Genomic DNA, 19,616 nt, shown 5'->3' on the forward strand with positions numbered 1-19,616 from the left:
CTATTATTAACCCAAGCTTAGTGGAAGCCCTGGGAGCGGGGGTAGAACCCTTGCAGAAAGTCCTCCACTTTGCACAAATGGACGTTATTTTTTCCAAGGGGGGGAAGCTGTTTCCCATACTCTTCCCTTGAATTTGGATACAGCTGAACTTTGGGAATGTATCCAACTGATAGAGGCTCCTAAAATAGCATTCCCCGTTGTACTGGGCTTGGACTGGTTGTATAAAAATGACCCCAGTATCAAATGGCGGTCCAGTCCTGACGTTTACAGACCCTGGTTGTCAGTACCAATGTAGACAGGCTGCCCCGGCTGCCGCCTCGGGGGAGCAGCAGGAATTTGCCACACTGAGCCGAGATGCGGTGCCCGGGTTGCCAAAAGATTATTGGGACTTGGCTGATATGTTTGAGGAAAAAGAATGTGATCAGTTGCCCCCTTATAGAAAAACCGACTGTGCCATTGAACTTAAACCAGGCGAGCTGCTGTCAAAATCCAAGTTGTATTCTATGAGCCCCCGGGAGATGGCAGAACTGCGTGCCTTTTGGACAAGAATGGGAACCCCCTTAAACACGTCAGCAACTGCAAATCTTCCTGGGGTTCGCCAATTTCTATTGTTCGTTAATCCTGAACTTTGCCAAGGTTGCTCTGCCCCTTACAGACTTGTTGAAAACGAAAGGGGGAGGGGGGTTTGAAAGCATTGAAACCCAGTGCAGCGTTCCCTTGGACACCAAAGTGTCAAACAGCCTTTGAAACCTTAAAGTCTTTATTCACCACAGAACCAATTTTTAAGCATGCTGACCCTCAAAAGAGCTTTGTGTTCCAAGATGATTCAAGTGATGTGGTGATGGGGGCCGTGATCCTCCAGAAGGGAGAGGATGGACAATTATACCCGCTAGCGTACATTTCCAAAAGATTCTCCAGGGCTGAAATGAATTGGCCTATTTGGGAAAAAGAGGCCACTGCTGTGAAATTGGCATTGTCTACCTGGAGACACTGGTTAGAGGGTTCTCCTATCCCCTTTGAGGTGTGTACCGATCATAAGTTACAAGCCATGCGGCAGCCCCGCTCACTTTCTGCAAAACAAATACGTTGGTCTGAGTTCTTCTCCTGATTCGAATTCACCCTTTGCCATTTGCCTGACAAACTTAATTTTCTGGCATACGCTCTGTCGCGCTTGCCACAGTACGACAGTAAAAAGAAGCCATTGGTGGACTCTATGTTTAGCACCGCCCAATTGGGCTTGGCAGCGGTGACTCACAGCAAGGCGGGTAGTGGCCCTCTGGGTGACACCCAGAAAGATGTCATCCAGGATCCTGAGTTTCCACGCCTTCAAGAAACCCTGCAGGTGCGAGAGGGGGTATTTTGCAAAGGTGACAAAATTTATGTGCCAGCTGCGGCCAGGAGAGACATTTTAAAACTTTGCCATGATTCCAAAGCAGCAGGGCATTTGGGGTTTTTCGAGACCCTCCATCTGACCCGTAGACATTACTGGTGGTCATCTATGAGGCCGGATGTCGAGAAATATATACGAGGCTGTCCAGGATGTTTAACTGCTAAACGGGCTGAGGGCAAACAAAAAGGGCTATTACACCCACTACCCACCCCCTCTGCTCCATGGAAAGAAAAAACTATGGACTTCATCACAGACTTGCCCCCCAGCCAGGGAAAGATTGTTGTATGGGTGGTGGTGGATGCGTTTTCTAAACAAGCCCATTTCATTCCTTATGCTGGGTTGCCCACTGCTTCCAAACTGGCTTCCTTGTTTGTAACCCACGTTTATAAACTGTACAGATTACTGGATAGATGCTTATCAGATTGTGGCACACAATTCGTTGCCAAGTTCTGGCAGGAGCTCCTTAAGACTTTGGGGGTGGAGCAGGCACTAACCTCGGGCTACCACCCTGAATCCAATGGGCAGACCGAGAGGGTGAACCAGATTCTGGAACAGTACTTGTGATGCTTCATTAATTATCAACAGTCTTTACTACCCCTGGGAGAATTTGCTTATAATAATGGGGTCCACTCCTCCACTGGGCTGTCTACCTTTAAGATGGTGTATGGAACAGACTTGCAAGCAGTACCCACCTGGGCTCCGAAGGATGATAGTCCTAAGGATCTGAAAGTGTGGGCTAGCAACATTGCTGCAGCCTGGCCAACCATTGTGAGCACACTGGAAGCTGCTAAAAGAGACTATAAGCAACAGGCTGATAAAAAGCAGGCTGATGCCCCTAGCTGGAAAGGGGGTGATCAAACCTATCTGTTTACAAAGAACTTGTGATGTCAACAACTTTTCAAAAAAAAACTGGGACCTAAATACATGGGGCCTTTCAAAGTATCACAGAATCAGAGTTGAAAGGTGCCATACAGGTCATCTAGTCCAACCCCCTCCCTGCTCAACACAGGATCAGCCCAAAGCATCCTAAAGCATCCAAGAAAAGTGTGTATCCAACCTTTACTTGTTGGAGTGAGCCAGTGAGTCATAAATCCCATGTCATAAATGCTGTGACTGTAGAATTGCAGTTACCAAAAACTTATAAACATATTCATCCTGTGTTTCATTCCAGCCTGCTCAAGAAAGCCCCTCCTCCTGATGAATGGCATCCTGCTTCTGCAGCACCCATCCCTGTCTTTGTGGATAGACACTCATTATGAAGTCAAGCAAATTTTAGATTCCAGATGGCATCAAGGCAAACTACAGTATTTGGTGGACTGGAAAGAATTCCCTATGGGGGACAAGGAATGGGTGGATGCTGGTAATGTGCGGGCACCCAAGCTTGTACGTGAATTCCATGCTTCATGCCCACACAAACCGGCCCTGACCAGTGGAGGTTGATAACAGAGAATGTTTTTGGAGGAGCGGAATGTCACAATCCACAGATTACTGCCATGATTTACTATGCCTGATCTTTGTATAACTATCACGATTTAATGCTTAGCCTTTCTGTAACCATTTTGTCTGTCTGCATTTTAGCCGTGACTTGTCTGCTACCCAACTACCCATGTATTAGTGTAACCACTGTTATCATTGAAGTAGTAACACTGGGCGCTTCAAGGCCAGTACGAGGCATGTTATCAGTTGTTTGACGCTTTTCTGGGTGGTACCTGGACTGACTGTCTATTTTGACTGTAACTGTGAGAATATGATTTGGGCGGGAAGTTGGAGTGGTTAAGAACTGCGTTTTGAACTGGCACCTCAGATCTGGCTTTGTTTTCGTCCTGGATAGAACTGCTGAATTAAACTCTTTATTTTCAAAGACGCTGTTTTGATTCAAGTCTGTCATCCTGACAGATGCCCCACCCACTGCTCCAGTTCCTTCAGGGTCCAGCAGGCCTTCTGAGGAGGAACAGGAAGAGAGACCAGAAGTGGTGCAAGAGGAAGAATTGGAAGTGCACCCAAGATACTGCCATCTCATCCCCTTTCTCTCCCCTCCCCCACTCACGACACAATGCGTCTGCTCTGAGTTCCTCACAGGTGGCTGCTCCATGGGTGCTACCAGCTGTTGGTCAGAATGAGTACCCGTACACCTCCAAAGTCTGAAAGCATTTTTAGCCAACAATCCATGCATTCAACAGGGCAAGCTGTGTAGGGCCCAGATCAGTCACGGGAGAGGCCATCATCGCATGATGACAGATTTTCAGAACCATCTTGAAGAGGCACCACCAGGTGGTGCTTTTTCAGGGGGAGAGACAGGCTACTATGGGGGTGCCAGAGGTCACCCCCAGCCAAGTCAGGGCTGTCAAACTTTGACCTGCCCCCCAGGTTCTCCCTGAACATCCAACAGGGACACCAAGCATTTCCGACAGATACTAGGTGACGGTATTATTGGATGCAGGGGGAGGGGGGAAAGCTGCAGTAAATCACTTGACATCTCTCTTTGCTAATGGCTGTAGATGGGTCCCCCTTCTCTATGGTACCAGCTCCGTCCACAGCCCTGGTGGCACCGGTGGTCCACGCACCACCCACCCCGATGCCAGCCCTGGTGGCTGCCCCCCAGTTTGGAACAGTAGCAGGGTGCGTGTTCCATGCCTGCTTCGATGACTCCATTGAAAAACTGGACTATTTCCTCCTACAGGTGGATGGCTTCGTAACAGACTGGGGACATCCTTCACCTTGGAAGCCAACACTGAGCACACGTTGGGTAACAACCTGGAAGGTAAGGTGGTGGAGTGGTGGGTAGACAAGAACATGGTCCAGGCTCCAGAAGCAACCAGCTTAGTCCACTTTCGAGAGGCACTCGCAGCGCACTTCCAAGATCCATTCCGTGAGATGAAATCCAGAGAGAGCTTAAGACGTCTGAAGCAGAGGGGGTGTCCCGTGGCCGAGTACATCGGGGACTTGTGCTCCATTTGGGAATCTGCGTAACCTGAACAAGGAATAGAAGATCGAAGCCTTCAAAAGGGGACTTGATCATACTCTGATTGAAGGCATCTTCAATCACAGGGCTCCTATAGATGAGAACCTAGATGCCTGGATTGTGAGAGCGGGATGAGTCGAGGCTGAACAAATGGACTATAAACTCTGGAAATAACAAATAGTTCCCGGCATGAGTGGTAAGCCGAGATGAGGGGGGGCGAAGAAGATCCCTCCCCACACCACAGCCATGGAGAGGGACCGGTGTCGCCAACTGGGACTCTGTCTAGAGTGTGGAGAATAGGGGCACTTTGCAGCTGAGTGTCCCTGTTGCCTGCCATGGAGGAACTTCGGACGGCCAGCCTGTTCCCCTCAAACCCAAGTCAAGGTCCCCTTGGAGAAGTCCAGAGCTTCCCGGCAGCAGGGAAGTCCCATGGGATGTTTACCCCCTGTGCAGTCTGGAGGAGCAGAGTGAAGAGAGCGAAGAGGACAGGCAGCCGAACAGCCCACCCCAAGTGAGTGAACCACCCTGACCGACTCCAGGAAACGACGACAGCCTGCCCAGCCAGGTGCCCTATGGTGGGTACCCCAGCTCCTCCACACCACATTCTACCTCCCATCCTCCTCCCCGCAAAGTTCTTGAACGAGGAGGGTCACAAATAGAAGTACAAGTGTGTATCCCCCTTCTCTATGGTAGAATCCCCTCATTCCAACATTTTCCTCCAGAAGTCTGTCCCTGGTATGTGCCTCCATAATGACGGGATAATGAGCAGGACTATCTTGCCCTTATTGTACAGGGCTGCCAGAGTTCTTGTGAAGGTAGAAATGTCCCTCACTTCCAGGAGAACTGTGTAGTTAATGTCCAACATTTGGATGGCATGGCAATCACACAATGCACATATTTTGCTAACTGTACACTGGTGGGAAACAGGCGATGTTCGGGGGCGGGTCAGCAACCAGTGCTAGGCAGAGTCAGGGCCGCCAGACTGTCTTATCACCAAGTTCTACTCCACGTCAACTCCTTTGATGTTTGGCACATGGCTGATAACACAGCCACCATCAGGAGACAGATATATGGGTAGGCAGGGATCTCACCATACGCTTCTTGATGACTGATGGTGGCTTCAACATGAAGTTGGTGGCCAAGGATTTGGGTTTCATGCACATTTCCCGTGTAGCCCACCTTATCTACCTCCTGACTAAGGATGTCTTGGGTCTGGGTACTGTACAGAAGTCCACTTTGGATGCCAAGATCTGAGTTCAGCTGGCACATCACGGATGATTTCTCTCTCAGCTTGAGAGACACCCATCTATTGAGTGAGCAGCAGACACTGATAGGCATGCCAGAGCACCAGCTGATTAGTGATGTTGTAACTTGCTGGAACTCCGCCTGTGCCATGATCAAGCACTTGATGGACCAAAGGATAGCCCTGACTGCCCTAATCTCTGAGACCAGGTTCATTTGGGCTGAGAGTTGGCTCAATGACAAGAAGTGGTTAACCGTCTCTCTTAAGCCTTTTAAGAATTTCACAGACGTGCTCTCATCTGACATGTCAAGTCTGGCTCTGGTCATCCCATGACCCATATGGCTTGTGAGTACTTGGCCTCTTTTCTGGAGCCAGCTGCAGGATGTATAGATTTGGTTCCAGCAGTGCATATGCTAACAAGAAGGATGCAAGCTGGACTTGAGCTTTCATACAGCAAAGGTTGGCAAGCATGTGTGACCCCTGCATCAAGGGCAGGACTGCCAGTGGGCTGATGAGCTCAAACACTGGCAAGATGTGCTCTCCCTGAGACTTGAGCACCTACAAGCCAAGAGGGGCACATTGCTACCAGCTGAGAAAGAGTTTGGGCAAGAACAGCTCCACTGATGTTCATCTCCCACCAGGCAGCACACGCACATTCCCTGTGCCAGTGAGCTATGAGCCAGTGAGATGGCAGTCATCAGGATGTTCAGCTAATCTGGGAACATTAGGGACAGGACACAGCAGATATGAAGGAGATAGCTTACTTTTCAGAGCCCTATGAGTCACAGACTACCTCTCCACTGAGGCTGGAAAGGAAGTGGTGTGACCAGACCAGAGCTCCTTTCATGCCTTCCAATGAATGTGCAGATTGTGGAGTCTTTTTCTCATGCAGGCAGCACTGTCTGTGCATTGCTCACTCCTGCTTCCTGTTAAGAGTTGAGCAGATGACATTCCTGAATTGCTGCTGGGCACTGTACTGTTCGGCTGATGTTGGAGCTTTACTGATCTGCTCTTCACAGGCTCTGCTGTCCTTGTGAGTCCCCTCCACCTTGCTGAGATTGTGAGTGCCTACAGAATTGGACTGCCTGAACCAATCATTCTGACACTTGGGGGTTCTTTTGAGGAGAGGCTCCAGCACAGATGCTGCAAATTTGGCACCTCTACCTCAACCCCCACCACTGAATAGACAGGCTAAATTTATCACTGACTGTAATGGCTCCATAGGATATAATGGAGCCAAATCAATTTGAGAATCCTGAATCTTGCCGAAACTGAATCCCTATACCAATACTGAAATTCGATGATTCAGCATATACCAAATAGATTTAGAAGAAGTGGTTCTTATATGTTGCTTTTCTCTACCTGAAGGAGGCTCAAAGTGGCTTACAGTCGCCTTCCCTTTCCTCTCCCCACAACAGATACCCTGTGAGGTGGGTGAGGCTGAGAGAGCCTGATATCACTGCTCGGTCAGAACAGTTTTATCAGCACTGTGGCATGCCAAGGTCACCCAAGCTGGCTGCACATGGGAGAGTGCAGAATCAAACCCAGCTCGCCAGATTAGAAGTCCACACTCATAACCACTACACCAAACTGGCCACCAAATCAACCTGAGTCCAAAAAAGGCTTTTTATTTTTGCACATCTCTAGTTCATAGGAACTGTATGACTCAAGGGACTAATACAGGGGGATGCCAATTATTCCCTGGAAGATCACCTGAGATCACACTACAGAACTACCAAAGTTCAGCTTACTAGATCAGCTAGCATAGAATTTCACTGGCTAGAGAATATTTTATTTGCTTGCTGAAAATCAAAAGACAAGGGAAGCTCTCCACAGTATCAGACAGAAGACTTTTTCCTAGCCCTGAACCTTGAGTCTTTGCACTGGCAGTAGCTGAACCTTCTGCAAGTATGTGCATATCAAGCCACTAACCCTTGCAAACACAGAGAAGCACAAAACAGAAATCAAGGGATTTGTTCCACTTTGAGACAAAAATAGACACTGTTGTTTCTTGATCTTACCCACTTCCTCATCTATAACTAGAATTAATGGACCTGTACCAACAGATGGCAAGAAAATAGGTAAAAACTCACAACATAGCACCTTTTAAAAAAACTGGTCAATGTGAAAAATCCAAACCCTGATCAAATGCAAGGTCCTATAAATTCATGTCAGGTTATCTGATCATTTTCATTTTGTGTTCAAAAGAAATGCAATGCAAACACGAAATAAATGCAAAAAACAAACAAACAGATTCACAGCCCAGTTTTAGATTATATCCACATAGGAATAATTTATTTAACATTGAAGCTGACAGGTGCCATCTGAATGACATGAAGCCCATTGCCAGCAACAGACTAAGCATGATTATCCTCTTGGAATTTACATGTGAAGGCAAGACAAAGATGGAAAATTATTTTTTTTAAACAGAATGGAACATTCATAGAAACTGAAAAGCCTTTTAATAAAATTTGCTTCAGGGTTATTACCCAAAATGATGCACATATCCTATCCATTAAAGTCACTTTTTACCCTTGTAGATCACTATGATTAGCTCTGTCTTGACTGATCATATTTTGGGTGTTCTCACTTCTGTCACTGTAAGAAAGGTGACCTCCCGTGTTATTTTCCAGTTCTGCTGTAATGGGTTTGATGGATTCCTGTAAAGGCTGACCATTAAACTGCTCTTCCGTTTGAGCAGACTCCTTGATTTCATACTCCAAGTCCTCCACCTCCTGCTCTGTCCTTCCCACTTCCGTTTTACCTTCTCCAGCTTCTTTCTTCTTGGCTTTGAACACCTCCACTCCCATCATCCTGAGGTAGTGCAGCCTCTCGTTTTTGGGCACAAACGCACAAATGGAAGTCTTGCCAAGCCAGCCACAAAGCACAATTGAACACTGAAGGGTTTCTGGCTGACTACAAACATACAGGTTGTTAGCCATTTAGGGGTGTCAACAATTTTAGCATGCAATGATTGCCAATGAAGCACCAACTTATGCCTCTGCCATTGTGGTTTTGTACACTGCAAAAATTCTGCTATGCAGATGATCTCAGATTAAAACCTCAGTTTAAGTTGAGGGTAAAAAATCCTAAAACACAAAGCTGTTGGATGATCTTGGATCGGAATGAAGGCAATGAATGAACCAAGCTCAATAGAAACATGATTGTTTTACTAGGTTCAAGTGGGTAGCCATGTTGGTCTGAAGCAGCAGTACAAATTTAGAGTTCAGTGATACCTTTAAGACCAACACATTTTTATTCGAGGTATGAGCTTTCATGTTCACACACATGGAAGCTCATACCTTGAATAAAAATGGTTTTGGTCTTAAAAGTGTTACTGGACTATAAATTTGTCGTATTTCATTAGACAACTCTACAAGATCCTGATACTGCTATATGGATCCTTTTCAGGAGGCCCAACATCTGGAAAGGGTGCAGTCAACTTTTCTAAGGAAGATCATCCAGCTCCCCAAATGCATTTCAAATGCTAGAGTGAAATTGGAAACAGGTATAGAAAGTGTGGAAGATAAGATCTATACATTATCGATCCTCTATTGGCTGAAGCTAACCTACGACCCAAAGCAATTGTCTGCTTTGATCTTAAGAGACAATTTTCAATCAATTTGGCTAAAAACTGTGAAGTGCAAACTATCACAGCTTGGCTTTATGGAACAACAGCTAGCCAACTTACACCAAGATCAAGCTAAATCCATAATTAAACAAAGGGCCAAGGACATTAGTCGGCAAAGTGATCTAGCCAAAACATCAGAGTTTCTGTGTCCAGATAGGATCCGATACAAGCTTGTTCCAGCCCCATATCTGTCCAACCTAGAACTTAACACCCATAGAAGGGCCTTCGCCCAAGCGAGATGCTCAGCTCTACCTAAGGCTGTGTTGGAGGGGCGTTACAAAAAAACAGCCCCTTGCTCAGCGACTCTGTCCTTGTGCCAGTGGATGGATAGAGTCAGACAAACATGTGCTTCTGTTCTGCCCCATTTATGATACCATCAGATGTAACTTTATTCAGCCAATTTTGAACACCTACCCAAGATCTTCCCCAAAGAAGAAAATCAAGGTGCTGCTTCAGGACGAAGACAGGCAAATAACTCTCTGCACAGCTAAATTTTGCACTGCCACCATGAAATTGTGTACTATGTATGTGGATCAGAAAGTTTCTCTCTGATCCAATTGGTCACTGGCAACTTAAACTATGTCTTAAATATTGAATGTAACATCTTAAAGTTTTTATGTTGTCAGATCTTTTAAAAATTTTATAGTACTATTACTGTTTTTTCTCTTTTAAAATTGTCTTAGTTTTTAATTGCTTGTATTTTAATTTTGGCCTGAATGACTGTAAATAAATATTGATTGATTGATTTGGTGATTAAAGAGCTAAGATTACTATCCCCCCAAATTTACTTTGAATTACTACTGATTTTAACAGGAGAGGATTCAAGTGGATTGACTCCCTGTGTGGAAAAGCCCGGAGACTGGGAACTGCCCTGACCACATCAGGCATGCCATTCCACAAGGCGGGGGCCACAACAGAGAAGGCCTATATTGGTACCTGCAGCTAGCCCTGCTCAGGTAAGCAAAGTTGTCAGACCACAGCACAGGGAGAAATGGTCTCACAGGTTTGAGAGCCCAAGGCCAGGAAGGGCTTTGTATGTGATAGCCAATACTTTAACTTAAGCCTGTTAACTGATGGGCAGCCAGTAGACTGATGATGGAAGTAATATGCTTTCTCCATCTGGCTCTCCATAATGACTGGACTATGGAATTCTGCAGTAACTGAAGTTTGCCAATTGAATTTGAGGGAAGACCCAAATAAGCAGGACTCCAAACTGGTGCTTCACAAGTATTTTAGGGAGTAATAGATCAATCTTTTGTGCGATTCTTCTGAGCAGAAGAGCTGTTCAAGTTTTAAATACACAATGCAACTTCATATATTGAGATTTACTTACTTGGGATCTGGTTCATATTTCAGCACTAAGCTCCCCATAGCTGCAAGGAAGAAGGAACGAAAACATTACAATGCATCTGCAAAATACAATTCTTAATGATTTTACTCCAACAATCCTGGCATTCATCTAATCATTACAGTGAAATTTTGAATATCCTTAATACTGGGTTTCTAAAAATGAGCTGCTTGAAAGAGCTTCTTGGAATCTATATCTAAAAACTCTCGTTTCATTATCCCACAACAGGTTTGACAGCAGTTATAAAATGACTAGCGGAAGCTGCTTAACAGTGGGCTAGAATCCGGCAACCCTCCCCCTCATGTGAGCATTGGCAATGGTGTTCATACTCTGTAGGTGGGTGGTGATGGCTGGCAGTGGGCAGACTCGTTTTAAAGTAGGAATGGGTACGCCGGTCCCATACCCTGGTGGTGGTGGGGGGTTAGTATTGTGATGCCCGCTCTAGTATTGTGATGCCCGAGCATTGGCAATGGTGTTCATACTCTGTAGGTGGGTGGTGATGGCTGGCAGTGGGCAGACTCGTTTTAAAGTAGGGATGGGTACGCCGGTCCCATACCCTGGTGGGGGGGGGGTTAGTATTGTGATCCGGGTTGGTCCCTAGGGGCCAACCCTAAAAGCGGGTTGGTCCCTATCAGCCTACCCCCTGCCCTCACCATGGGTGTGCGAGGAGTGTTGCCAATGCTAGGGGGGGTGAGGATGGGACAGGAAGATTGTAGGCTATCTTTACATGGGGCATGTCTGCATTGGCCCCCTGCCTTGGCTAATATAAAAGAAATGGTTGCCACACACACCGTCATGGCCATAGTCTCATAGGCTATGCATAGGAGTGCCTCTGCGTTCCTATCCATATGATCCTGAAGGCTTCCCTCCCTGTCTTCAGACACCAGGCCCGGGAAGTAGAGCAATAACAGACCCAGCAACCGTTGGGACTTGTAACACCTCCTCTGCATAATCATGCAAGCTGCACAATTTCTTTAAGGAGGAGGGAAATTGTTGGCCTGTGGCTTCTTCCACTCTGCCCTCATCTTTTTTTTCAAAGAGGGGGAGTGGATACAACTTAGGAGAGATCTCAACCGTAGGAAAGAACTCCTCATATCCAAGGGCTACCTTGCTCTTTTTTGTAGGGACATCCTGAGGATCAAACCCCTCACACTGCTTTAAATTGACAGCTGCCATCACCCTAACAAGCAGTGGGTGGTAATCCTCCTGGTTAAAAAACCTTAGCTCCAGAATCTGTCCACAGGCTCCTTGTCTGAAAGAAATTTGCCCTCTTCCCTTGTTTGTTCCACTGGTTCTGAATCAGAAAAGTCAATCAATATTTAGAGGGGAATCCCTTTTTCTAGCTGCCTTGGTGGGCCAGTTAGTATGCTTCAACACTAGGATCATCAGTGTATGAGTATCTATCAGCACCCAATGAAGAATGATGAGGGGACTGGCCTCTATCAGAGAGAACCCTCCTACGTGACAAGGGGAGACCATTTCCTCCCTCATGGTTATTCTTATGGTAAGTAATAAATCCAGATTGATGGGTCTGATTCACTGCTATGACCCGACTAATCAATATCACACATCCAATCACGGGTTTCCTCATCTCTAGGGCAATGTACTGGCAGAGCCATTTCTGCGGAGCCCATCAAATGGCTGCCAGGATGAACCAGCCTTATAACTGCAGCCACATGTGGCCCGTGGCCACAACTGACACTGAAGGTGTTAACTGACTGCCTGTTTGGGTCTGTGCAGGCTGTCTTTGCCTTGGTTGGAGCAGCCCCATCCAGGGCTACACTCATCAGGCCCATTGCCTCTCACTTACAGACCAAGACCAGTTCTCTAAACAGTGAATGCACCGTTTTTTGGATCGTATGCTATAGCCGCAGATGTGATCCGGCCTATGACCGGAAACAAAATGGCTATCACGGGGAAAAAGATTTTGCAATGCGAACCACCAATCATCTCAAAAAAAGGAAAAAATGCCCTACGCACCCTCAGTGGGAAAGAGAGAGACAGGAGGTAAAGGAGAAGATGAAACAGACAGAAATAGAGAGAAATTAGGTAAGAAAAAAGAAATAAAGAACTAATTTGTTCGAAAACACCTCAGAAAACACACTATGCTGCCTTCCCTGACTAGAAGCAGGAGAGACTGGGGAGGATCACAGTGGGTATTTCAGGAAGAGGAGGGACGGTTACCTTCTTTGAGCTCCTGCCTCCCAGAGATGGGGATGAGAAAATCCATCTTGTCTTCCAATTTGGAGATTTGAGTTCAGCCAAGTCGATTTGGTGCCATTAAAGTCAATGGGAAATTTTGCCTTTTCGCCTGTTCCGTGGTCTGGGGGGTGGGGTGAGGGTTTGAGGTAGAGGCACCAAATTTGGAGCATAATGGTGGGAGTATCTGCTAAAAAGAACCCCCAAGTTTCAAAAAGATTGGACCAGGAAATTCAATTATACGGCCCTTCCCAGCCAATCTCCGCCATTTCCTATGGTGAGGAAAAGATTCTCTGTTTTTGTCTTTTTTTCTCCATCGGAAACCATCTTTGGATCCAAATTGGATCCCCTAATTCAATCTTTTTGAAACTTGGGGGAGGGGGGGATTTTGAGGGGTGGCTTCCACAGCTGAAAATTTGGTACCTCTACTTCATTCCTCCCAAGACCATGGAACAGACAAAAAGGCAAAATTTCCCACTGACTTTAATGGCTGCAAAAACTGTAATAGAACAGCCAAATTGCATCCAAAACACAATTTGCTTCTGATTGTTTAAAGTGCAGGGATGAGCGATTTAGCTTGGATACACCTGAAAAATCTCCGAATCAGCATTGATTCAGATACTTTTCAGCTTATTCAAAATGAGTCACCTATCCCTATTCCCCAGTTCTAAATGCGAGGCAAATGCTACCTTATTGTTTGTGGGACAGGCAGCAGGGAAGGCTGCAGATGAAGCTTCAACTACCTGATAAAACAAGGCCTGTGTAGCATCTCAGGCACAATCAGCTCAAGCAGCCAATACTCACCCATTTCTTTGACTTGACTTTGAATCTCATTACTGAGTTTATTTAAGAATGGGTTTTCTTCTGTTAGCAACACTTTAACATCTTCCAAGCTGATGATAACAATCCTTGCATTAATAAAAGGGTATAACGTATATATTCCCTGGAAATGAAACACAGAAAGTTTTAAATGGCTGTCCTTGCTTCCCAGAGTTGGCAATTTGACCATACCAAAAACCCCACAATTTTTTTGTCTTTTTTTTAAATTAATGTATTCCAGTACTGTTCATTTTTACTCAGGCATCCTCTGAGGAGCTCATTATTCTCATCCTCAATATTATTCCCCTCCCCCATGAAGTAAGATCAAGAAGAGACAACAATGGTTCAAGTCATTCACTGAGTTTCACAGCTCCTTAGGGGACTCTTACATAATGTTTTCTCTGACCAAGAGAAGAAATCACACCAGTCACAAACTGATACTAGACTTTCAGGATAAGGCTTTCCTCTATAGAGAGAATGGCACTGTTACCTCTTGTGCTAATCGGAAGGCACAGCCAAATTGTTCTCCATCACTATTGCGGCACCACACTTTGATTCCTGTGTTAATCACCTGAAAATGGGTAAAACACTTTTTAACAGGTTTAAGTTCATCTAAAATTAATTAAATACACAGAAGGACATAGCTTGTTTACCCCAAAAGACATTTAACAAGTTTTGAATGCATGATCCACACCAACACACAGGAAGTCATCAAGTTAAAGGGGAACAAAATGAACTCCAGGCAAACTAATTTCTCAGTTTTTCATATGCAAGCAGGAATAGGAGTTCCACTGAGGCCTCAAGATCCTGATGAAAAATGCAACCAACTCTGGAAATGAGCAAAAATACTACACTAGTAACAATACTTACCAGGAGAAAAACAGTTCCAAGAGGAGGAAAGGGTGGAAAGAAAACAAGACCTCCTCTCCTTAAATCACCAGATAAAAGAAGCCAATTTAAATCAAAATTTACTATTACTAGTTAGAATCATAGAATCATAGAGTTGGAAGGGGTCATACAGGCCATCTAGTCCAACGCAGGAGCAGCCCAAAGCATCCTAAAGCATACAAGAAAAGTGTGTATCCAACCTTGGCTTGAAGACTGCCAGTGAGGGGGAACTCACCACCTCCTTAGGTAGCCTATTCCACTGCTGAACTACTCTGACTATGAAAATTATTTTCCTGATATCTAGCCTATATCATTGTACTTGTAGTTTAAACCCATTACTGCGTGTCCTTTGCAGCCAATGGGAACAGCATCCTGCCCTCCTCCAAATGACAACCTTTCAAATACTTAAAGAGGGCTATCATGTCCCCTCTCAACCTCCTTTTCTCCAGGCTGAACCTCAACCTATCTTCATAGGGCCCAGATCATCCCTTGGCCCCAGATCATCTTTGTCGCTCTCCACTGTACCCTCTCATTTTATCTACGTCCTTCTTGAAGAGAGGCCTCCAGAACTGCACACAGTACTCCAGGTGTGGTCTGACCAGTGCTGTATACAATGGGACTATGACATCTTGTGATTTTGATGTGATCAACATACAGCCCAAAATGGCATTTGCCTTTTTTTACTGCTGCATCACACTGCCTGCTCATGTTTAATTTACAATCCAAAAGTACCCCTAGGTCTCGTTCACACACACCTAGAATCGTATCCCCCATCCAGTATGCATTGCCCATTTTTCCATTGTGTTCAGTTCTCTTAGAATTCTGTCTTCTGGAGTATTTGCCAGTCCTCCCAATTTGGTGTCATCTGCAAACTTGATGAGTAGTCCTTCCACCCCCTCATCTACATTATTAATAAATATGTTAAAAAGTACCGGACCAAGCCCTGAGGTACCCTGCTACTCACCTCCCTCCAGTCTGATGAAACACCATTGACAACAACACTTTGAGTGTGGTTCTCTAACCAATTCCCTATCCACTTAACTATCTGAAAATCCAGATTGCAGTCCTTCAACTTATCCATCAGAACATCATGGGGAACCTTGTCAAAAGCTTTACTAAAATCCAAGTAAATGACATCAACCAAATTTCCCCGGTCCAGCAAACCTGTTACTTGGTCAAAAAAGGAAACCAGGTTGGTCTGGCAGGACCTGTTGGAGACAAATCCTTCTGCCCTTGGGCCCAGCAGAAGGCCACAAAGCCCACTCCCGCCGTCCCGAGCCTTCTGCCAGGCCCTGGAGCAGCCGAGCGTGCCCCTGGGCCCGGCAGTAGGCCGCAGAGCCCACCGCCCCCGTCCGGAGCCTTCTGCCGGGCCTGGGGTTAGCCGAGCCTGCCCCTGGGCCCGGCAGAAGGTCCCAAGGCCACCTACCTTACTCTGTTCCTCCCCGCATTCCCTTTGTTTTTCCCTTTCTCCCTTCCTCCCATCTGCCTCTTTCTCGCTACCTATTTCTCTCCCTCTTCTTCTGTCTCTGTCTTTCTGTCTCTCTTTCTCCTTTTCCTCCTTCCTTTGCCCCATCCCTCCACCCACCCACCATGCTAGGGCCCGCTGTATTTTGGCCACAGTGGGCTTAATATCTAGTTTATTTATAATACAGGATACAGAATGATCTTGATAGGCTCGAAAAGTGGGCTAAACTAAATAAAACTAAATCCAATAGAGACAAATGTAAAGTTCTGCATTTAGGTAGGAAAAACTATTTACACCAATATAGGATGGGGGAAACTTGTCTCGGCATTAGTATGTGCAAAAAGGATCGAGGAGTCTTAGTAGACCATATATTGAACATGAGTCAACAGTGTGACTAAAGGCAAATGGCATTTTGGGCTGTATCAGAGTATCGTGTCCAGATCACTGGAGGTGATGGTACCGCTTTACTCTGCTCTGGTTCGGCCTCACTTGGAGTACTATGTTCAGTTTTGGGCGCCACAGTTGAAGAGGGGTGTAGACAAACTGGAGCGTGTCCAGAGGAGGGCAACAAAGATGGTGAGAGGTTTGGAGACCAAGACATATGAAGAAAGGTTGGGGGAGCTTGGTCTGTTTAGCCTAGAGAAGAGACAATTGAGAGGGGATCTGATAGCCATCTTCAAGTATTTAAAAGTGTGTCATATAGAGTAGTGGTCCCCAACCAATGGGCCGTGGCCCGGTGCAGGGCCGCGAAGGCCCTTGCACCAGGCCGCGGCTCCCTCTCCCCGCCCCCCCGCAGTAAAAAACTTCCCAGGCTGCAAGCTTGCGGCCCGGCAAGCCTCTTACTGTGGGAGGGGGGAGAGGGAATCAGGGCTGCGCACGCGCATTGTGTGGCCGAAATCGTGTACGTGTGGCACTTTTGCACGTGTGCGATTTCGGCTGCACATGGCGCATGCGTGGCCTGGCCGCACATGCGCAATGCGCGAGCGTGGCCACGCATGCACAGCATGCGCGGCCAGGCAATCGCCCTCTCAGCTGCCGCCGGTCCTTAGCCTCAAAAAGGTTGGGCACCACTGATATAGAGGACGGAGCAGAGTTGTTCTCTCTTGCCCCAGAGGGATGGACCAGAACCAATGGGATGGAATTAATTAAAAAGAAATTCCATCTAAACATCCCGAAGAAGTACCTGACAGAGCAGGTTCTCAGTGGAACAGGTTTTCTCAGGTGGTGGTGGGTTCTCCATCTTTGGAAATTTTTAAACAGAGGCTGGATAGCCATCTGATGGAGAGGCTAATTTTTTTAAGATTCAAAGGGGTTACAGTGGATGAGCCATAGGGTTGTGAGTGTCCTGCATAAAGGGGTTGGACTAGATGGTGCCTTCCAACTCTATGATACTAGACTCTATTATTGGTAGTATTTTAAACAGAGTATATAACTCCTTATTTTAGATAACATATTGCTCACAACTTGCAAAAAGTATCTCTTTTCCAATCTGCAACTATAACAGGCTTTTTTGAAGACAGGTCCTGGCTGGACTCAACCACAAAGCAGCCTGTCATCCTTCCAGTGCTGTTTCAGTTTCAATGTGCTACTTATCTGTCATGTATCTGCACTTCCCTACTCTACAAAACCTTCAACCAGAGGAAAAGGATGAGAAGGAGAATAAACATCTATTTTCTTTGATAGGTAGACACAACAAATAAAATTAGAATATGAAATCAAGGTTCAGAAAACAAATGTCAAAAGTGATCTAGATATATGAGTTAACATATAGATATGGCATCTTGCCAGTCCAGGGGCCCAGTATCAAGCCATAGTATGGGCACTATTGTGTTTCATGGTAACAGAGAACAGTGTGTTCCTTGCAAAGAGCAGCAGCAACTCATGGTTTCCTAAGAGTGGTACATTTTGCTTCGAGAGATCATACGCTAGTATTTAGTTCAGATTACTTCTTGAGAAAAAGAATCCTTAAACTTTTTAACGAATCTCACTGCTGATTTTTACACAACACAGCTAAAACAGGGGGAGTCTCTCATATTTGTGAAGAGCCACAGAGAGATGCAAGAAGGGCTCACGGGAAAGTTTTGCTCAGAGTCCTTCCTGATGTTCAAGCTGGGAAGGATCCATCCTCTCTCCCAGCAGCAGGTATCAGACCAGATAAGTCATCAGGACAATCTGCATTTTCAAAGTCTTAGTTTTTCCTATTATATCAATGCTGTATGTATTCTTTCGGAAAAAGCCATCATTACACTACTCGTTATCACTAAAATGGATAGGGAAAACTATATAACCACACACACACCCTGCCCCATTCAAAGACGGTGCTTTTTGCTCTGGGCAGAAAAGCCCCCCCTTCAAGACAGTATGGGCTTCCACACAGAAAACAGAAGTACAAGTCAAACCTTCAGCTTCTCACTGTTGTTTAGGAGTACGTTCCTTATCTCCTTGGAAACCATGTACAGCTGCTTCTTCTTTCCTTCTTGAGTGCGAGTTAACAAATTCATCCTTGGGAATGAAGGATCCAATGCATAAAAAGCTCTGGAAACAAATAATTGCATTATTCAGTTTTAGAAAAAGATATGCAAAATTACATTTGTAACTATTTTAAGCAGTTAGTTTCTTATTTTTCACTCAATTGATTTTAATAGCCTGACAACTACCGCCCCGTCTCGCACTTAGCGTTCCTCGGAAAGTTAGTTGAAAGGGCTGCAATGGACCAAATATCAGCATTCCTAGAGAAAACTTCAGCCCTTGACTCATTCAGTTGGGTTTCCGGCCAGGCCATAGAGTGGAAACAATGCTACTCGTCCTGACGAATGACCTCCATCGCCAGCTCGACTTGGCTGGGTCAGCGCTGCTTATTGGGCTGTATCAACAGAGGCATCACATCAAAATCACAAGAAGTCATAGTCCCATTGTATACGGCACTGGTCAGACCACACCTGGAGTACTGTGTGCAGTTCTGGAGGCCTCACTTCAAGAAGGACGTAGATAAAATTGAAAGGGTACAGAGGAGGGCGACGAAGATGATCTGGGGCCAAGGGACCAAGCCCTATGAAGATAGGTTGAGGGACTTGGGAATGTTCAGCCTGGAGAAAAGGAGAGGGGACATGATAGCCCTCTTTAAGTATTTGAAATGTTGTCACTTGGAGGAGGGCAGGATGCTGTTTCTGTTGGCTGCAGAAGAGAGGACACGCAGTAATGGGTTTAAACTTCAACGATATAGGCTAGATATCAGGAAAAAAATGTTCACAGTCAGAGTAGTTCAGCAGTGGAATAGGCTGCCTAAGGAGGTGGTGAGCTCCCCCTCACTGGCAGTCTTCAAGCAAAGGTTGGATACCCACTTTTCTTGGATGCTTTAGGATGCTTAGGGCTAATCCTGCATTGAGCAGGGGGTTGGACTAGATGGCCTGTATGGCCCCTTCCAACTCTATGATTCTATGATTCTATGCTATTAGATCTGTCAGCAGTGTCTGATACTGTAAATCATGAGCTCATAGCTCACTGCCAAGCCGATGCCGGGATACGGGGGACAGCTCTTAAATGGCTGATCTCCATCCTCCAGGGTCGCATACAGAGAGTTGAAATAGGAGAGCATCCAACCGTCATCAGTTCACATTTGGAGTCCCACAGGGAGCAGTCCTCTGTCCTATTTTATTTAACATCTTCATGCA

General features: G+C 45.9%; 1 protein-coding gene across 1 annotated transcript in view; it reads right to left on the reverse strand.

The window, feature by feature from the left end:
• Positions 1 to 7,861: 7,861 nt before the first annotated feature.
• Positions 7,862 to 19,616, reverse strand: part of NSUN2 (NOP2/Sun RNA methyltransferase 2) — a 104,993-nt gene continuing 93,238 nt past the window's right edge. Inside the window, exons 16-20 of the mRNA XM_077310725.1 lie at positions 18,345 to 18,480; positions 14,083 to 14,163; positions 13,578 to 13,716; positions 10,560 to 10,599; positions 7,862 to 8,511 (exon numbers count right to left, since the gene is read on the reverse strand). Coding sequence (XP_077166840.1) covers positions 8,124 to 8,511; positions 10,560 to 10,599; positions 13,578 to 13,716; positions 14,083 to 14,163; positions 18,345 to 18,480 — 784 coding nt within the window. The 3' untranslated portion in view covers positions 7,862 to 8,123. The remainder of the gene's footprint in view (positions 8,512 to 10,559; positions 10,600 to 13,577; positions 13,717 to 14,082; positions 14,164 to 18,344; positions 18,481 to 19,616) is intronic.

This window comes from Paroedura picta, chromosome 14 (assembly GCF_049243985.1).
Source record: "Paroedura picta isolate Pp20150507F chromosome 14, Ppicta_v3.0, whole genome shotgun sequence".
Taxonomy (NCBI): Eukaryota; Metazoa; Chordata; class Lepidosauria; order Squamata; family Gekkonidae; genus Paroedura; species Paroedura picta.